General features: G+C 40.6%; 2 protein-coding genes across 3 annotated transcripts in view; one reads left to right on the forward strand and one right to left on the reverse strand.

Moving 5' to 3' along the window:
- The first annotated feature begins 122 nt into the window (after window positions 1-122).
- On the forward strand, window positions 123-7297 carry psmc2 (proteasome 26S subunit, ATPase 2). Its single transcript, XM_033614646.2, has 12 exons — window positions 123-288; window positions 603-640; window positions 752-833; window positions 992-1091; window positions 1434-1565; window positions 1704-1776; window positions 1881-1976; window positions 2265-2429; window positions 2534-2621; window positions 4534-4736; window positions 4926-5022; window positions 6994-7297. Exons 1-12 carry the CDS (start codon window positions 219-221, stop codon window positions 7149-7151), a joined length of 1302 nt encoding a protein of 433 aa, XP_033470537.1. The 5' UTR covers window positions 123-218; the 3' UTR covers window positions 7152-7297.
- The window catches only part of slc26a5 (solute carrier family 26 member 5), a 25463-nt gene continuing 13308 nt past the window's right edge, over window positions 7248-19402 (reverse strand). Inside the window, exons 11-17 of one of the 2 annotated variants that reach the window (XM_033614645.2) lie at window positions 19236-19342; window positions 18957-19026; window positions 18755-18847; window positions 12811-12915; window positions 11332-11529; window positions 10671-10725; window positions 7248-8258 (exon numbers count right to left, since the gene is read on the reverse strand). In XM_033614645.2, the coding sequence (XP_033470536.1) occupies window positions 8059-8258; window positions 10671-10725; window positions 11332-11529; window positions 12811-12915; window positions 18755-18847; window positions 18957-19026; window positions 19236-19342 (828 nt within the window). In that variant the 3' untranslated portion in view covers window positions 7248-8058. Of the gene's footprint in view, window positions 8259-10670; window positions 10726-11331; window positions 11533-12810; window positions 12916-18754; window positions 18848-18956; window positions 19027-19235; window positions 19343-19402 lie in introns of both variants that reach the window. The other variant, XM_033614643.2, reaches the window with a different exon arrangement.

Here is a 19402-nt window from a genome sequence, read left to right on the forward strand (position 1 = left end):
AACAACTGTTTATGATAGAGAGTTTTTATTATATGAGTATTGTTTATCTGGCAAAAATATTTTTTTTATTGGTGGTACATCCTCAATAAACGTCCGACCTGTATTTCCGGTGACTGGCCGAAAGCGGCGGAAACGCAAAGCTGCTGTGTAATTGTACAGTTTAGCTACCGCAGCAGCTCGGTCTTTTTTGTCAGAAACAGTTTACTCCCACATTAAAAATGCCGGACTATTTGGGAGACGACCAAAGAAAGACTAAGGAAGATGAGAAGGATGACGGACCTATCAGAGGTATATCTAAAAATTAAAAGAAATTCTTTAAACAATCCAATTTCTTTGCTGAGAGAACATCGTCATTAGCTACATAGCTAACGTTAGCTCTGCCCGTTCAATAAACTTCTACTTTTAAACACCCAGGCCACGATAACTGGTGTGCTTTGGTAAATGTAACATTTACGATGTTTGAAGTAAAAGCAATAAGGTTTAAATGTGTTGCCGCAATGTAAGTTAATAAGCCGCGTCCTCAGTTTGAAAACAGTGCTAGCGGCCCAATGACAATTTCAGAATGTAAACTCATTCATGTTTTTTTTTTTTCATCTTCACAGCTTTGGATGAAGGGGACATTGCACTGCTGAAAACATATGTAAGTAAAGCCTTAGCAAAGCTTGCACCCGTTGAGACCCATGTGAAATTGGTCACATTTGCATCACTATTCATTTATATTTCTAATGTGGTGCTCGCTGTTTGTCGCCAGGGTCAAAGCACCTACTCCAGACAGATCAAACAAGTGGAAGATGACATCCAGCAGCTGCTCAAAAAGATTAACGAGCTGACAGGTGGGTGATGAAACCATAACTGCGCAAATATAAGACTACATGTGTTTGATAAGAGTGGAGAATGTGTTGCTGTTTCTCAGTAAATCACTGTCTTCAGATGTTGTGACTGGATGCTGGGCTCTGTTTGAAGTCCCTGTTGTATTATTTGTCTTTGACAGGCATTAAGGAGTCAGACACCGGCCTGGCTCCACCAGCACTGTGGGATCTGGCTGCAGACAAACAGACTCTGCAGAGTGAACAGCCGCTGCAGGTTGCAAGGTAGGGTAAACTTGCTTATAGTTAAAAATCAATCACATTGGTTTTGATTCAATATTAGTATTGTGGCAAAAATACAACATAATGTTATCCTAAATATTTAGGATATGACCGTTTCTGCCACATACCACAAGGGGAATTTGTCTTTCCTACTGCATTCATATGAATACCTTGCGTATGCATTATCCATCTCATCAGAATAATAGTATAAAATGTACTTTGTTTCACGAAACTTCACTATTCAACAGTGAAAGGTCGTAAACAGTGTTTTACAAAGTTCCAGTATAAAAGACATCTTTGTTGTCATTTTATAGTCTTAAATGTTTCTGTGTATTATTCAAACAGATGCACAAAGATCATCAACGCAGACTCCGAGGACCCCAAATACATTATCAATGTCAAACAGTTTGCCAAGTTTGTGGTGGACCTGAGCGACCAGGTGGCCCCAACTGACATCGAGGAGGGCATGAGAGTCGGGTGAGGCACAAGTTATTTAAATGTCTCGTATGGTATTATAAAAGTAGTAGTGTCAGTCAAAGTAGCAGTAGTAGTGGTATTATGTCAAATGTCTTGTTAAACAATCTGCTAAATTTGGTGTCCCCTCTGTTCTTCCAGTGTTGACAGAAACAAGTATCAGATCCACATTCCTCTGCCTCCTAAAATTGACCCAACTGTCACCATGATGCAGGTATGAGTTCACTTGTGGACATATTAGCGCAACACTGTTGAAGAAAAATCTGTGAAAAGTTACAAAATGAGCTGCAACAACAACTCTTTGTTCTCATGTTGTAGGTGGAGGAGAAGCCTGATGTGACCTACAGTGATGTAGGTGGATGTAAGGAGCAGATTGAGAAGCTGAGAGAAGTGGTGGAGACCCCTCTGCTCCATGTGAGTGTTCAGAAAGGAGGAAAAGCATAAAGCTGAATATCACTATCAGAGCTTTACTTAGCCACATTTACACAGACTCCAGTGAGCTACTCAGTCACCATTTTTGGAGCAATTAACAGACAGACCTGCCATCACACTTCTGTTGCTGCTGTAAATAATAAAAAGTTTCAAGTTCAGTACAGTTTATAGGACTGAAGAAAATGGCTGTTCTCTGCCATGTCAAAACAGACTTATACATGTTTCCATTGTGACTGATTTTCCTGTTTGTCCCCCTCCTCTGCCCACCAGCCTGAGAGGTTTGTCAATCTGGGTATCGAGCCTCCAAAAGGTGTGCTGCTGTTCGGGCCACCTGGCACAGGAAAGACCCTGTGCGCCCGTGCTGTGGCTAACAGGACAGACGCCTGCTTCATCAGAGTCATTGGCTCCGAGCTGGTGCAGAAGTATGTGGGAGAGGTGAGTGTGAGACGAGTTTGAGAAACACACCAGGCAGAGAATAGCAGCTATTAGATGATGAATCCTGATAAACATTCAATTTGGATTCCTGTCTTTGTTTGTAGGGAGCCAGGATGGTGCGTGAGCTGTTTGAGATGGCCAGGACTAAGAAGGCTTGTCTGATCTTCTTTGATGAAATTGATGCCATTGGAGGTGAGGCTCACTGTCCCATTCTTTGACGTGTGAAAACATTGACAGAACATTTTTTCTAATATGTCAGTGTGTGATCCTTTAAAAATAGCCTAAACTATGCTCACATTAGAGCAACATCCATCCATCCATATTTTTTATTGCCAGTGAGTGAGCAAACTGTAACATAACTTAAAAACTGAGATCTCATGTGGACTGACTTTATGTAAAGGATGAATTTTCCGAGAAAATCCAAAGGATGTGACCTTATGTGCGCTCCTGAGTGTCTTTCCTCTCTTGGGCTCTGTGACAGCTAACAGTATGCAACACCAGCTACTTTTAGCCAAGAAATGGAGTCTGCTAATGACAGTAAAGGAACAGAAGACCCTGCATTTCCTCTGCCTCACTCCCCACCGCTTGGACACTACCTTACCTGGAGGAGAGCAGATGGCCGCACTAGAGATTGACCTTAGCCCCGGTAGCAACTCAAATTCAGCCAGCGCTGGGAGTCTGATCCCGGTCCGCCCTAACTACCTGCTGAATAAGCAACCTTTATGTTGCTGCCATTACTGTGAACCCCGGGGCTTGGGGGGTTCAAGTTGTGACAGTGGCTAAGGTCCATCTCCAATGCTGGCATCTGCTCTCTTCTTGTCGAAGTAGTGTCCTAGTGGCGGGGAGTGAAGCGGAGGGACTGCAGGGTCTGCTAACTATCCAATTCTTGTCTCATTTGTGGTCTGATAAACAGTAAATTCATCGAATTCAGTGCCCCCCGGTGCTGAAAAAAATCCTAGAAGAAACACGTGACAAGTGAAATATATTGTGATATTTGGTTATAGCTGGCAAGCATTAGCTAATGTTAGCCTGCTTACTAACACAGAAGAACTGCTGGCTAGCTAACACAGCTGTCTTGATCGAGTCACGTCAGCTAATTCATCCAGACTCCAGGGCTGATCTGGCTGGTAAATTAGCTAGCTTGCCAATTGCATATTACTTAATCAGCTATTCTTACAAAGCAACCAACACCAGATCCATGCAGTGTGGCTTAGTTACAGCTTGCTGGCTAACATTAGCTTGTTTGTTTGCTCTCATTATAGCCAGCAAAATGCTATTTGAGTAGATATGTCGGTTGGCTAGCTTGCCGAATTGATTCACCAGCTAACACAATACATGATATTAACTTATGTAATATGACCACAGGCTTTCATTTAGGCAACAATAAATGATGTAAAAGTAGAGAGTGCTTTTTTTCTAGCCAAGAGCGATGCAAAACAGGTGTGGCCAAGGAGCTAACTGTAACATTAGTTAAGGTTAGCAAGTTGACTGTGACCTAGCTAACCTTATGCTGCATGGATCTGCTGTTGGTTACTCTGAAACATGAGCTGATAAAGTCATCAGCAAATGACAAGCTAGTTGGTATAATGATGCCAATGGTCCAAAGAGTAAAGTTGTTCTAAATATGATCGTAGATTATTTTCCAGCATTGTATGAACACAATTCAGGTCAATCATGTTCATTCTCATGAATGTCACGTCACTGTTTTGGCCGATGCTCGGGGGACTCGCTTGGGTCTGTGAAGTGCAAGCACGAGCTACAGGATACTGACTGCAGTTCACTTAATGGCCAACAGCTTCATTAATAACCAGGGTTTTCTGAAAGTTAATTCTCCGATGTTATAACAACTCATACAAATGCGTATCAGAAAATCATTTTAGCCTGTTTTAGTGCACCATTCTTTCATTATGTACCTTTTCTTTTGCCTGATTATGAAATACTGAATGCCATGTTTTTAAAGCAGTGGTAAAGCAACTAAACTGAGTTGTAAGAAAGTAAATGTCTCCTCACAACACTCAAGCAGAATACAATCTTCTACATTAATGTGAATACTGTGTGTGTGTGTGTGTGTGTGTGTGTGTGTGTGTGTGAACGAACATGCCAGGCGCTCGTTTTGATGACGGTGCCGGTGGAGACAACGAGGTCCAGAGGACTATGCTAGAGCTCATCAACCAGTTGGACGGCTTTGACCCCCGAGGCAACATCAAAGTGCTGATGGCCACCAACAGACCGGACACCTTGGACCCGGCCCTGATGAGACCTGGACGTCTGGACAGGAAGATTGAGTTCAGCCTGCCTGACCTGGAGGTGAGTTAAGTCTTCACAAGACATGCAGATAAGGTCTCATACATCAGCCAGAAAACTATGATTAGTCATGAAATCAGATTGTGTCTGCTCATCTATACTTGCATTTATGTGTTCTTTCTTTTTGTGTGGCTGTGTCTCCTCCTCCTTTTATGAACCTCTAGTCTCACCTCTGTTTGTTTTGTGTTTCAGGGTCGCACACACATCTTCAAGATCCATGCCCGCTCAATGAGTGTGGAGAGAGACATTCGTTTTGAGCTGCTGGCTCGCCTCTGTCCCAACAGCACCGGTAGGACTGTGTTCACTCTCTGTTCACTTCTGTCATTTGTCTCCTTCAGACCCACATTCTCGCTACATTTTCCCTCCCACATATCTTCTCCTTATCAATGTGCTGATTTAAATCTTTACTTCTGTATTTGTTTTACATCAGTTTTCCCTCGCGTCCTGTTCTAAGAATCAGGATCTCTGACACACTGAATTTCTTCTCCTCAGTTGCCTCTAATGTTGCTGGTGCAGAACATAGACTGTAGTTACTAGGGCTGCACAATGAGGAAAATATGTGGTAATGTTGTTGAATATAGCAAAAATGATGTTACTAATAAATGAACACACTATAGTGTACTCAGCTATGCACTCAGACTTGCTCAGTACCTGTGCTTGTATATATACTGTAGGCTGCAGCATTTATTCATTGACAGACTGATAGATACACTGTCCATTCACAACCATGTGACAACTTACCTGTTAATTCTTTCTCTGGTCCGATCACCAACACACGTTTGCTCTGAGCACATCCACCATCTCTCTTGCACATGACCACACACTTGCTACACACTGAGCTTATTCCCAAAGGAGCTATGCTATTGTTAAACAGGGTTATCACAGATTCCTAAAAAGTGTTAAAAGTCATTGAATTCATTCATCAAAAAGTAAGGCTGTAATTGGTATTAAAATATCTGAAATCAATCTTTCAAAAGTCTAAAAAATCCTAAGACATGGGAAGAAGAACTTTGGGACTTTTTTTTTTTTTCCTGACTTTGCATTGAAAAATCTCAACATAATTGGTAACGTCCTTACCAAATGCCTCTTGTATTAGTGTCACACAAATCAGGACAGCTAACAGAAACTGGTGCAAGGCAATGCATACGACTCAGTGTATTATATGCAAAGGATTTAATCCTACATGCAAAGTGAGAAACAAAGTGAAGTCGTTTTTTTGTTTTTCATCTTCAATTTTGGTATTATAAAAATGGTCTTAAATTTCATTTCAAGTGGCATTAAAAAAAGTCTTAAAAGTTTGAAATCTAACTTGCCTTAAGCAGTAGGAACCCTTTTATAACCTGAGCCATCGCCATCAACCTTGTCATATGTCCGTCTCTTAAGACACAGTCACTGTCCTTTTGCATTTCAACTTGTATGCTGTTTTAGGATTAACTGCCATTTCATCTAAGAGGTAAACAAACCTGCATGTGTTTGACTTCACACGAGCAGAGCACTGTCCCGATCAGGCAGCTGGCCTGGCATAACTTTTTCTTAACCCTACCTAATGGCGAGGGCTCTGTCTGATTGGCCAGAGCTTTAACAACATGGCGCGAGACAAAATAGCAGCTACAAACAGAAAGCAATTTAATACCCTGCTACTATATTCAAAGTGCAATTTTCATTTTCAGTGATGATGAAGAAAAAGATGGTGTACAGCCCTACAAGTTACTCAAGATAACTGTTGCAAATTCAATTATTCAATTTATTAAGTGTAGTTCTGATGGATGGCCACAGGGGTGCACTATCACATTTTGTTGCTGCATCATATTTCTCCAAATTTAGTGATTTTGAATTTTTCAGATACATCAAAGGATTAAAAAAAACTCCCATTTGTCTTAGCTATTAAGCTATTTTAAGTGCGTTGTCACAAAGTCTGTTTTTGAGTCATGAAAAGTTTGTTTTGAGGTATATGATTTACACTGGACAGACAGTGATGAGTCAGGGGTGGTTTTACCTCACCCAACAGACTGTATCTCATAGGTATAAAGACAACACTGTCTCTGTGAGTGAACCACAGCACAATACTTGTACATTAACAGTTTTTTTTCCTTTCCTCAATCACAAAATGACCATAAAAGCATCACACCCAAAACCTAAAAATCCACAAGAGTAGAGGACGTTGCCACATGAATAACTGAGCCTCTACACAGTATTTCCTATTATCCTGAAACTGTTCTGTAAGCAAAATTTAATGCGTGTGTGTCTGTGTTGCTGCCAGGTGCTGAGATCCGCAGTGTGTGCACAGAGGCCGGCATGTTCGCCATCAGAGCTCGCAGGAAGATCGCCACAGAGAAAGACTTCCTGGAGGCCGTTAACAAGGTCATCAAGTCATACGCCAAGTTCAGCGCCACGCCCAGATACATGACATACAACTGAGAGTGTGTGTGTGTGTGTTTGAGAGAGAGAGAGAAGTTCCAGTTTGGCTTTTTGCTGTCAGAAGAAGCAGAGAACTGAGTCAAAAAATATTGTCCCTTTTGTTGTCATTCTTGTTCACTTAAAAATAAAGTTTATTCCAAATTTAAGTCTCAGGGATTTCTAAAATGTTGTAAAATAACCAAACAGTAACTTTAAAGGCATCTTTTCCAGCACAACCATATATATATGTATTTTTTTAACACAGTAAAACACTGGTTATGCTGAGGTGTACAATATGACATGTTGCACTCAGAAAGCAATGTACTGTAACAACAAACTTGACACTGCAAGTTGACCAATGATAGTGTTTCTGCTGGTTTAAATACACAAACACACAAATACAGCTGAAAATAGAATACTCAAATTCATCAGGACACAACTTCTCAGTAACCATAAATATGATACCTGCATGATGATGAGAGGCAGCTTCTGGTCAGTCTCCAAGTTACCACTACATATTGGAAATCAGTCTAACAGACAGTTGGACAGCAGCAGCTTACTTTAAAATGTACTTCTCCCAGCAGAGCGATGAAAACTTTAACAACTACGAAACTTCAAAGTGCACTTCTATACAGTCCCCTCTGGAGAGGACGTGGAGGAATAAAGCTGTAGGAATGTCAGCTGGAATCTCAATATGAATGTCTGATAAAATAAAAGTCTCATAACGGCCCTGTATCTCAGTGCTCTGGGCACGTTCAAGTTAACATGTTTGTCAGACTCCTGTGAACTAAAATCCTCCACGCGTGATACAAACACTCTTCTATTCAGTGTAAATAATTGCTCAGTTCATCCCTACTGTGATGCCAGAACATTTGAAGTTCATCACTCCTACAGTTGGGTGCAGGACCTCTCAAGTCGGCTGCACACATCAGGACCCTGCTGCTGTGATTTGTCCTTGGTTACAGGTGTCGTCCACCTGTCTGGTTGTTCCATTGGTTAGAGCAGCTGATGGGCTGGGTTTTGAGTGTTGGCAGTGCAGTACAGCATCATGGACGGTGGGGAACACCATCTCTGGAGTCACGTCCCCGGTGAAAAACTGTAGGGTGTCCAGCTCGGATAGTAGGTTCCCTTGTAGATCAAACAGAGATACAGGATCAGACCAGATGCAAACTGTGCTCTCATACTACAATATTCAGGTGGAGCTAGGAAACTGATCACAGCAGCACACCAGTAAAGACTGTAAAAAATTAAGCTTGACCAGATTACTCACCTCACAAAAAGTTTGGCTACTTTTAGTAAAAAAGAATCTCAAACAGTTTAACTTTGTTCACTCCGCTAGGATGGCAGCATCCTCAGCTGACATTACTTTCATTGAGAGACTGTAGCAGCTGAGTTTTAAAGCTAGAGTGAAGATACTGAGACCTTTGGCTTTACCATGTCTTACTAACTTGTCGGTAAAGGGGTTAAACAATGTTCCAAATCCAGGCTAAATTTTGGTGAGGGGGAAACTCTAATTGCCAATTTTACAGGGTCTTTCCTCACACCTTGAGGTATCTGAATGAAAGGGGTTTTAGGCTCACAAGTCTCCCCTTAATGGCAAAAAACATGCCATTGTTTACAATTGTGTTATTTTCACCTATTCTTACAAATGGTGTAACAAAATATTTCTGCATGCTGGGGTGCCTAAACAGTCCTGGGATTGCATAAATTAGGACTATTATGACTGGAAAGCTGAGACTTCTAGATTCAATGAGGCCAATTTGATTCATGTGCAATAATGTTACCAGCTATTTCACTGTAGTGAGACCACTTTTTTGAACACATCTCACTGTATAAAATGACCTATTGTGACCTCCAGGATAATCACAGCCTCATGAAAGTTTACAACCACAAACTAGAGACCTCAGGCATTCAGAAGATGGACGGCTTTTATGGGTATATTGACAATAAGGGGTTTCTCAGTAGTCTCGCGTGACCAGCCTCCCTTACTTTGGAATGGGAGTCTGGGGACATTCGTCTTTCGTTTTGTAATAGAAATGGGCGGGGATATCCAGATCACGTGACTGCGTTGCCATAGGTACGGCACGTGTGTTACATCTAACAGAGACGTTGCAGCTCTGCAATGTAGCTGAATCAAATGAAATCATATCCATTTTAATCTCTTCTTGCCATGCACTGAACACTTTCTTTTCTGTTGTACTACGGACAACAATTCAGGGAACAGCAATTCCGGCGTAGGCGGGTGTAAGGCAAAGCTAATCAGCCGTTGGTCGAGGAAGTTCGGAAGTACACGGATATGGATCCAATCACATTACTGCCGCTGGGAGCCAGCGTTAGTTCTATTACAACTTTCCTATGGGAATGTCCACAGACGACAGAGTCAGCCAGTGTGCTGACGTCATCGGCGTCTGTGTAAGAGACTAGTTTCTCAGCAGTTTACAAAACAAAAGTGCTCGCCATTCAATCACAGAAAAATGCAATTCTTACAGAAATCTTTAAAAGTTTTTGATACCTAATCACAGCATGGATTTTTTGGAGGGATTTCTGACCATTTTTTTTATTATTCTTAGTGATAAAAAAATTGTTATATTTTGCAACAAATCTATGTAACAAATGTTATCAACCCAAAAATTGCAACAAAAAAGAGAGAGACATGATTTAGCCATCATACTGCAAATGACTACAATTGACTTTGCAGGTAGAGATGAAGCACAAGTTAGAGAATGAATGTGTTTCCACATCAGAGTAATATGTTAAATCTGAGTGAGGCATTTTAACTAGATTCTTCTTAATAATACAACAGTATCCAAGTTAGGGACCGTTCATTATTTTTAAGAGGGGAGAGGGTGGAGCAAAATGAGCACATTTTTTTAAGCACTGGGAAGGGTGTTTTTGATTTGGCTTAGAGGAGGAAATTCAACTTTAAATGGCTGTTTTTTTAATTTATTTATCCTCAGAACCCTAAACCAACAAGTGGGTTTGAAAGGCATGATGTCTTTAAATATTACCAAAATTACACAATTTCTCATAGCCAGAAAATAGGGGAAAATAAGAAATTATCATCTGGTTTTCAAGTATCCAAGGGTCTTTAAGCATATCATGTGCGATGAATGCTTAAATAAAGAAACATAATCAATTCTGAGCTCAAAAATAGTGATATTGTATCAAAATCATGTTATTTTTATTTTTATTGTTACTTTTCATTTTCAACTTTTCACTTTTGATTATTAAAGGGTAGACCTCAGTTTTCAAATCTAATAACGGCTGTCATGCGAAGTTACTGACATTCTGGCAGCTGCTGCCACTCTTGTGTGTGTTACAGTTTATTGGGGAAAACATAATATGCACATGTTGGTAATGCTGGCTGTGTGTGCACTATGGTCACTATGGTCAAAATATCTGTAACTCAGGGGAGGGTCAAGATAAAAAAAATTTAAGTGTTTTCATATTTCAACATTCAATAACTGACAGTAAAATTTACTGTATCTCCCTGGACTGAAGTTCTGCTTTAAACAAATACAGAGATGAATAATTACTTACTGCTACAGCCGGCTATGACCACTCGAACATCCACAGCTGCGTATTCCTTAATAACCTGCAGAGACAAATGCTGACTTACACTTCACTGAGGTAAAATCCTAAACACCAGTGTTTCTTCTGCAACACACATTTTCCCACAAGCATTCCTGAACTGACACAACAGCAACACAGGAATGAAACTTAAAGGGACAGTTCATCAAAAATACATACATTACCAAACTTCACCCGGCAACTGTATCATCGCACAGAAGGAAGCGTGCAGTTCAATAGAAAGAAACTTGTTCTTACATGAAACTGCTCACAACAAGCTCTGTGGATTATTTTGAGTAACCAGGTCATGATTTCTGGACAGAGACATTGCTGTTGAGTTTTTCAAATGTATTTTTTGTTGCTTTGAGCACCACAAGCCGAGTGCCATCAAGTTCTATTATATTGGAGAGAGGGCAGACATCTCTACAGCCAATATCTCCAACACTCTGCAACTCACACCAAAACTATCTAGACTGATATACAGCACTACAGGTAAGAGGAAAAATATGCATTTTGGATTTTGGGGTGAACTGTCCCTTTAACAAGCTGTTTGAGCTGTTAGAAACCCTGTTGCTGCAGTGAACCTGATATTAAAAACAGTCTTTGTTGGAGTAAAAAGATAAAGAAGAACCTGTTTGATGGCTTTGGCTCCAACAGAATCAATGAAGCTGGCAGACGTCCAGTCCAGGATGATGGAGTGGACAGCACTGAGAGGTTCCAGGAAGACAGCACCCTCTGAGTCTGACTGGCTGTTTGTTTCCCCCAGCTGGCCGTTCCTCTCCTCCTCCGCCACGTGGTTGTAGGACAAAACCTCATGGGTCACCCCTCCCTGCTTTTATTAGAACCAGTCAAAGAAAGGGATCTTTTACGACAAGAATCCTACAAGCATCAAAGGTTTTCAGGTGGTCAGGTTTGTGTATTTTTTGATACTACCATTGTGTGGAGCCAGAGTCAAAAAAATCCAAATCTCCTGCCTCAGAAGTTTGACTAGGTCCAGTCAGATGTCTGAGAGGAGGACTACTCTAATATGTTTAAATGGTTATGCTTTTAGGTTGTAGAAAAGCCTCTTTACAAATAGGTGTTATCTGCATGAGGGGTTTGTTTTGTACACAGAGAACAAAACACGGTACAACGGTTCGACCAGACTGACAAACGAGACGTCAGAAAGAGACAAAAACTCCTCTGAGCAATATTTTAATAACTCAATATTTTGAGCCTAATTGCACCGTTGTGGTTCAATAATGACTGAGCATCACATGCTTTTCTGGTCTGGAAAACAAAATCAAAATCCAAGTTCCAACAGAGTTCTCATCAATGAATCAATATTTTAATCAAAGAAATTTTGTTTTAGTGTTTTTTTTAACAAAAAAGAAAAACATTTACTAGTTTCATGCTTCTTAAACGTGAGAATTTGATGTTTTTCTTTGACATATGTGACAATAAACTGAACAGGTTTGGAATTTTGGACTGCGGGTCAAATAAAACCCAGCAACTGAAGAATGCATACATTGCACAAGGCATGTCTCACTACTTTCTGACACTTTATTGGCAAAATGATTAATAGAGAAAATAATGGACAGATTGATTGATATGAAAACAATTGTTAGTTGAAGCCCTTGTGGGAACATCGATTAATTTGAATAATTTAATTCTACATCTGTTGGGGCCAAAACTATTTCAGATGTAAATAATACTTTTGGTGTTAAAACAGCCATTACTAAAGCAAAAAACAGATGATTCCAAACATTTCAGCTGTAGCGTGTATCCAGCTAACATGATTAAATGTCTCTTTTTTCATTTCACTGTTACTCCATGTGAACTATGGCATTCACAGCTCTGATAAATGGAGTTTTCAGCCATCTCTTCACACTGTTCTCTGTACAGAATCACAAAAGGCCTGGCAAACATCATCTGTTGAAACCTCCTCGGGTCAGTCATTCCCTGCTACAGTACAGCAGCCTGGGAGCTAGTTTTTCACTCCCTCCAGGATTTCACAAGCCCCTACATGACGAACACGTATGGCAAATATGCAGCATGCTGACTCAACAAAGCTCGCTGTGTACATAGGCAACAAGCAAACAGGGAGAGAAGGAAGGAAGGGAGGACTCACCTTGGCACACATCTTCAGCGGAGAGTCGTGGTTGCCGTTTGCCTTCTCCCTCTGTTTTTTGTGGGCCTTCCGGACAGCTTGTAAGTCGGCAGGGCTTACTCCCGTCTGTTAAGACATCATCAATCGTAACAAACACTTCAGGTAACAGTTTGAAACTAGAATAAAGCTGCAAAAATAACACTTTGCTTATATGACTCAAAATTTTAACTTAATCAGAAAATGTATATTTCTTGGGGCGTCGGTGGCTTAGTGGTAGAGCAGGCGCCCCATGTGCAAGGCTGTTGCCGCAGCGGCCCGGGTTCGACTCCAGCCTGTGGCCCTTTGCTGCATGTCTCTCCCTCTCTCTCTCCCCCTTTCACACTTGTCTGTCCTGTCCATTAAAGGCTAAAAATGCCCAAAAAATATCTTTAAAAAAGAAAATATATATTTCTTCTTTTCTTTTGTTAGTAGTCTTCTCAGCTGAACATAATGACTACTGGATGCAAAGTAAATCTAATAACTTGTACATGGAGGACAACATCCACCCTGACGGAGAGGGAGTAATGCAATTATGCTTTCATCTAACCCATTCTAATGTCCTGCATGAGAGGTAGCAACTGCTACTTTTCCCATCAAGGCAAACAGCTGTTGCACCTCACTGACTCCTTGAAAACCCTTGAACACAACCACTCAATTGAACTCTTTGAGTCAGTTTGAGTCTGGCAGGCTGCAGTGGCAGCTTGGATGTTCTTTTCCAATGTCATGTTAAAGGTATAGTTCGACATTTTGGCAAATTCGCCTATTGCCATAATCCCTATAGTCATATGAGTAGGTACATTGCCTTTAATTGTCAGTGCATGCTGTTCTGAGATCGGTGGGGCAGAGCTGCCCACTGAAATGGAGGTGAATGGTAACGCCCCCTCTCTCCCTCAGAACTAATCAAATACACCATCAAATGACTCCAAAACGCTCTAGTGGAAAACACATGGCTTGTGCATTCCCCACACTATGAAATAATAATGTATAATTAACATTACGACACATGAAGCAAATACTTGGAACTCGGAGTGACACAGTGCCTATCTGAGACAGTGCTGTAGTTATTGCTTGCAGCCTTGCATTTGCGGTATCGTCAGCTGGACGCACCAGTTTGAGAAAAGTTTACAGAGTGTTGTTGTAAATCATGGTTTACACATGTATTGTAAAAGGTTGCGGTAACAAGCCGAAGATATGGAGCAGAGTGAAGTTTCACGTAGTACCAACCAAAAATACGGACAGGATGAAACAATGGCTATTTGTACTGGAAATCGATCCCAACATGGAAATGGTCCGGAAAATGTTTGTTTGCTCCAACCATTTTTTACCGGAGGACTACAGTGAAAGGATGGAGCGCAGAAGCTCAGGAATGGTTCAAACGCTTTTCTTGAAAGATACTATCATACCATCTGTCGGCATCACAAAACGAGTAGACGTGGTAAGTGATCGTTGTGTATTTTGCTCAGCAATCTCTCTGCTGTAACGTTACCTCCATGTTGAGTAATATCAGCCTACAACCCAAGCATGGTAAATAAGGCTAAAATGCAAATGTTGTTGTGGTTATGTTATGGATAAGCGCTTGCCCAGAGCATATAGTGAAGTGACTGGCATTACTTCTCATTGTTGGGAATAAACAGACTGCTAGGGAACATTTTGTGTTGTTGTTCCCTTAGGAGTTGTGGTGATTTATGAGTGTGGAGTTAGCATGTTCTCCCCGTGTTCCGGTGATTATTTTGAGGCGTACTCTCGTCCCATCCCACCATCAACATATGTATGTAACATACAGTCACTGGCCACTTTGTTACGTACACCTGTGTAATCTAATGCAATCCAGTAGAACAGCTACACCATGATTTTTTCCCCCGAAGCTTATAAATTTTCGGTTATTGTTGACATTGTCTAGAAAGTGATGATTCTACTTTGTTTATTATTGAGGTCATAGTGAATGGTGATGGTGTACTGGGGTGGCCTCCGAATTTTGTCTAATTGAGGCGGACAAAATATTAGGAACACTTTTCAATATATTACACTCCAGTACACCAGCACCACCCACTACGACCTCAATAATAAAGTAGAATAATCACCTTTCTGACAATGTCAACAAAAACTGAAAATGTAAAAGCTTTGTAAACGTAGAATGTGTGGCAGACCTGTTGTATTGGATTGTATTAGACTGCACAGGTGTACCTAATAAAGTGGCCAGTAAGCCCCACATTTACACCACCAATCCATGCCGGCTCTGGGTCTCCCCTCAGCCCCTGGTTGCTCGGCAGCCTCAGCCTCTCTTCTTGCTCTCTCTTCTTCCAAACCCCGTAACTCTTCCTCTGTATATTCTGGCTTCTTCTCAACAAACTTGTTGTTTTGATGACGGGAGTAACTGCACTAAACATACGCTGTTTGAAATCACTCCGCCCAGCAAGTACTGTATGTCTGGAATGTAGTTCCGGCTGTGCATTTGGCTTCAAAACAACTCTGTCTCGTAATATTACATTATTATTTCATAAGGTGGTGAATGTGTAAGATACAAGTTGTCCACAAGAGCGTTTTGGAGTCATTTGATGGTGTATTTGATTGGTTTTGAGGGAGAGAGGGGGCTGTACCATTCACCTCCATTTTGTGCGCCGGGCAGCAGGCAGCTCTGCCCCACCAATCTCAGAACAACACGCACTGATAATTAAAGGTAATGTACCTACTCATATGACTATAGGGATTACGGCAATAGGCAAATTTGCCAAAATGTCGAACTATCCCTTGAAATGAACCACAGTAACGTTGAATCAGTTTTAGTCTTTAAGGTTATTTTACTTCTGCTTATCACTAATAATCCGTGTTGCCACTGTACATAGATCTAACATAACTCTGTTGTTACTTCTACAGTGATGATAACTCCAACAATTTCACTGTAGGGTTTTTAAAGGAATAGTTCAACATTTTGGGGGGATTTGCTCATTACTTTTCTTGCTGAGAGTTTGATTAGAAGATATATCATTTGCTCAATATGAAGCCGCTGCCAGCAGCAGATAATCTTAGTTAAGCATTGAGACAGGAGGCAGGGCCAGTCTGGGGAAACAGGTATCCTGGTAAAAAAAAAAAAAAAAAACCTCTGGTTCATATTTGTTGTACAGCGATTTTCTTATCCATCTCTCTTGGCAGAAAGCAAGAGATACTTTTCAGATTTCCTCTGAAATTTGTCAGTATTTCCTAAAATGTCTAATTATTAACTTTAACAGTCATACTGTTGCCCTTGTTTTTTATGAACTTAATCTCAAAAACCTGGGCCCCATTCTTGAAACGTGGCTCTGCTAATCCAGACTAACATGCTGTTATCAGGCTAAAATAAACCTGTTAATCCTCATAAAACGTATTTGGTTATTAGAAAGCAGTTTGAGGATTGATTTGTTAATCCTGGATGAAATTATCACAAATAACACCTACATGAGTACAGAGCTGAAACCATAATAAGCATTCACATTATTGGCTTGAGCAGCAAATCTGTGATTATCAATCAGTCCTCAAATTTATTTCTCGGATGCAATCACATAGTGAAATGTAATCCTATCAGTTCCTTTAATTTGTGCATTAAACAGACTGTAATAATGAATATTGGGCACACTTTGGCAGTGTCAGTTACAGTTACATTAGTAGGTTTGTTGCAAAGACTCCCAGCATGCATTGTGGGGAATAGATTCATGGACACAAGTCTTATTTTATTATTTGTTACTGCATTTTTACAGGCGTTATTTTGCTCTACATTGTACAATGTTTCCATTCTTTCCACTCTGTTAAACCAGTGAATTTGGTCAGACCACGAGTGATGCTGGTGCATGATTGAACATGCAAGAGACATTTATGTTATGTGATAATCATAAGTCTGCTATGAAAATTAAACCTTACTTATATCTCCTACATAAACAGCTTTAAAAGGTTCTGTATGTGACATTTGGAACATTAATTTAGCAGCAAACCACTATTTGCTAAATAAAAATGTAGTGGAGTAATTGCATCCTGTATGTGTTGTAATCTTAAATACTAATATTTATGCTATGTTGTGGTAGATGGTCATGTGTGTTTGTTAGTGCGTGTGAAACCCTCTGAATGTGCCCCACTAGCTATCTTATTGTTAACACTTTATACTGTGCTCATACGGAAGGAAAACACCCATCCTCCGGTTTCCCCTCACGTAACAATGTCAGTACTCAATACGTTTACATGCACAATTAAGTCGAGCTGCAGTTATACCTTAACTTGGCCATTTAATTGAACTACTGTCCTTGTGCCAGTATACAAGCACAGGAGGGTAATCGATTTATTGACCGAAGTATGTCCGACTCTACTACAATAGGCGGCGATATGCCCCCTTTCAGCTTGTTAGTATTGGACCTTTATCTGGTTGACCTGTTACATCACAGACCAAATAACTGCCAAACAAGTTAGCTGCAGTTAGCTGCGGAAATCTGGTACCGTGGTGGAAAGCTTTACAGCTCTGTACATTTCGTCTGTACAAAAATGCACAGTTCTGGATGTAGATTTCACCATGTTGTTAGCAGCTTCTTCCTTTGTTACGCATTAAATAATATTTGACTTCCGGGTCAAAGCGTGGGGCGGAAACTGTGGAGCATGTGCAGAGCGCCTTGACCAGTTTGGGTCCAATTGACTATATACAGTATACAGTATCTAACAAAATGTTTCCCATTCTGTTCCTGAGATATGACACTGAATAATGGCCAGAAAAGTGTTATCAGTGAAGTTGACCTTTGACCTTTTGGATATAAAATGTCATTACTTTAGTATTTTATCCTATTAGACATTTGCGTGAAAATTTGGCACAATTAGCGAATTAATTTTTGATTTATGGCAAAAAAAGATATTTTGTAAGGTCACAGTGACCTTTAACCATCAAATCTTAATCAGTTCATTCATGAGTCGAAGTGGACTTTTGTGTCAAATTTAAGGCCTAATTAATTAATTCAAGGCCTTCTTGAGATATTGTGTTCACGGAAATGAGATATGGTGCATGGTCACGGTGACCTTGACCTTTGACCTATGACCACCAAAAACTTATCAGTTTATCCTTGACTCAAAGCACATGATTGTGCCTAATTTAAAGAAATGCCCCAAGGTGTTCTTGAAATACCGCATTCACAAGAATGAGGCAGATGCAAGATCACAATGACCTTGACCTGTGACCTTTGACCACCAAAATCTAATCAGTTCATCCTTGAGTCCAAGTGAACATTTGTGCAAAATATAAAGGTATTCCCTCTGGGTGTTCTTAAGATATCACGTACACATGAAAAGACAGATATACAGATAGAAAGACAACCCAAATTATCATGCCTCCGGCCACGGCTATCATCATCACATGGTATAAAAACTTACTAAGGATGGCAGAGATGAGGGTAGATGTATGGCTAATGTATGATTCATCCTAAAACAGTCAATTAGATGTCCTTTTGCAGGTTTTGGTTTAGGGACTTGTTGCTCTGACAACAGGTCTAGATTCATTTTAAGACATCTTTGAAAAACAAAAACATCCAGACTCATGTTAAATCCCCAACATTCAAATCTGGGTGATGTGGTCATCCTTGTACTAAGAACACGGTGATGCACTCCGTTTTCTTCCTCTTTCACTTCTCTTTCTGCTGATGTCACATTACAACTGTTTGCTCACATCTTTAAGAGTCCATCTGCCACCAAATAGTTTTCACATAATAACATGTCCCTGGGTAACTGTGGTGATGACCTACAGTGAAGAGTGTCAATTCTGGACTCCATCGCAACTTCAACAATCTGAGTCACACCACTTCACTTCCACTGTTTCTCATTGTCCTCTCCTCCATAGATGTCTATTTGAAAAGGTTTCTTTTACCTTCTGTTCAGTTCTTTATCAACACACACAGACTTACACACAAACTGTAGCTAGGATTACCTTCTCTTTGAGGGCGTTCACATAAAGGTCACTGTTAGCAAAGTAGATTGAAGAGTTGGAGTGGAAAATCTTAATCCCCTCATATTCAGCTGCCTGGTAACAGAACACAAATCACAGACATTCAGAGTTCAGACCAACAGACTGGATGTAAAATGTTTAGCCTGGGTTCAGACTTGAGTGTTTTCTCCTCTGAAAGACCCACCTCTTCATACTCATCCACATCACAGTACAGCCCTGTGCCGGGGACATGGCCCAGGACAGCACTTTTAGGGCTGAAAGACAAGGAGAAAGGTCAGAACTACCTCAATTTCATAACTTTTACACTACATTCCTCTATTAACCACTTGGAGCACCACTTGAACCAGCTCATATAAATGTATTAACATGCTACGATATGTGCTATAAAGTTTATTCATGTTACAGCGATGTGATGATAAACACATATTTGGACTTTAGACAAGCAGCTGCCTATCATCAGTACCTCTGTGTTCTGTAGATGACTGTTAGTATGGCGAATGAGAGGGCCACCAGGAGACCATAATCCAGCCCCAACAGCACAGATGCCATGAAGGCCACCAGCCAGATGGCCTGAGAGAAAAAAGGGAAGAAACAGAAATATACTGACATGAAGTGCTGCAGAGGAGCTAC

This window comes from Epinephelus lanceolatus, chromosome 23 (genome assembly GCF_041903045.1).
Source record: "Epinephelus lanceolatus isolate andai-2023 chromosome 23, ASM4190304v1, whole genome shotgun sequence".
Lineage (NCBI taxonomy): Eukaryota > Metazoa > Chordata > Actinopteri > Perciformes > Serranidae > Epinephelus > Epinephelus lanceolatus.

What these genes read in the sequence shown, in the direction of transcription:
- psmc2 (XM_033614646.2), top strand. Translation starts at nt 219, where the DNA reads ATGCCGGACTATTTGGGAGACGACCAAAGAAAGACTAAGGAAGATGAG. An exon ending in CAACTGTCACCATGATGCAG is followed by an intron (nt 1,777 to 1,880) that starts GTATGAGTTCAC and finishes CTCATGTTGTAG; the next exon opens with GTGGAGGAGAAGCCTGATGT. An exon ending in TCAGCCTGCCTGACCTGGAG is followed by an intron (nt 4,737 to 4,925) that starts GTGAGTTAAGTC and finishes TTTGTGTTTCAG; the next exon opens with GGTCGCACACACATCTTCAA.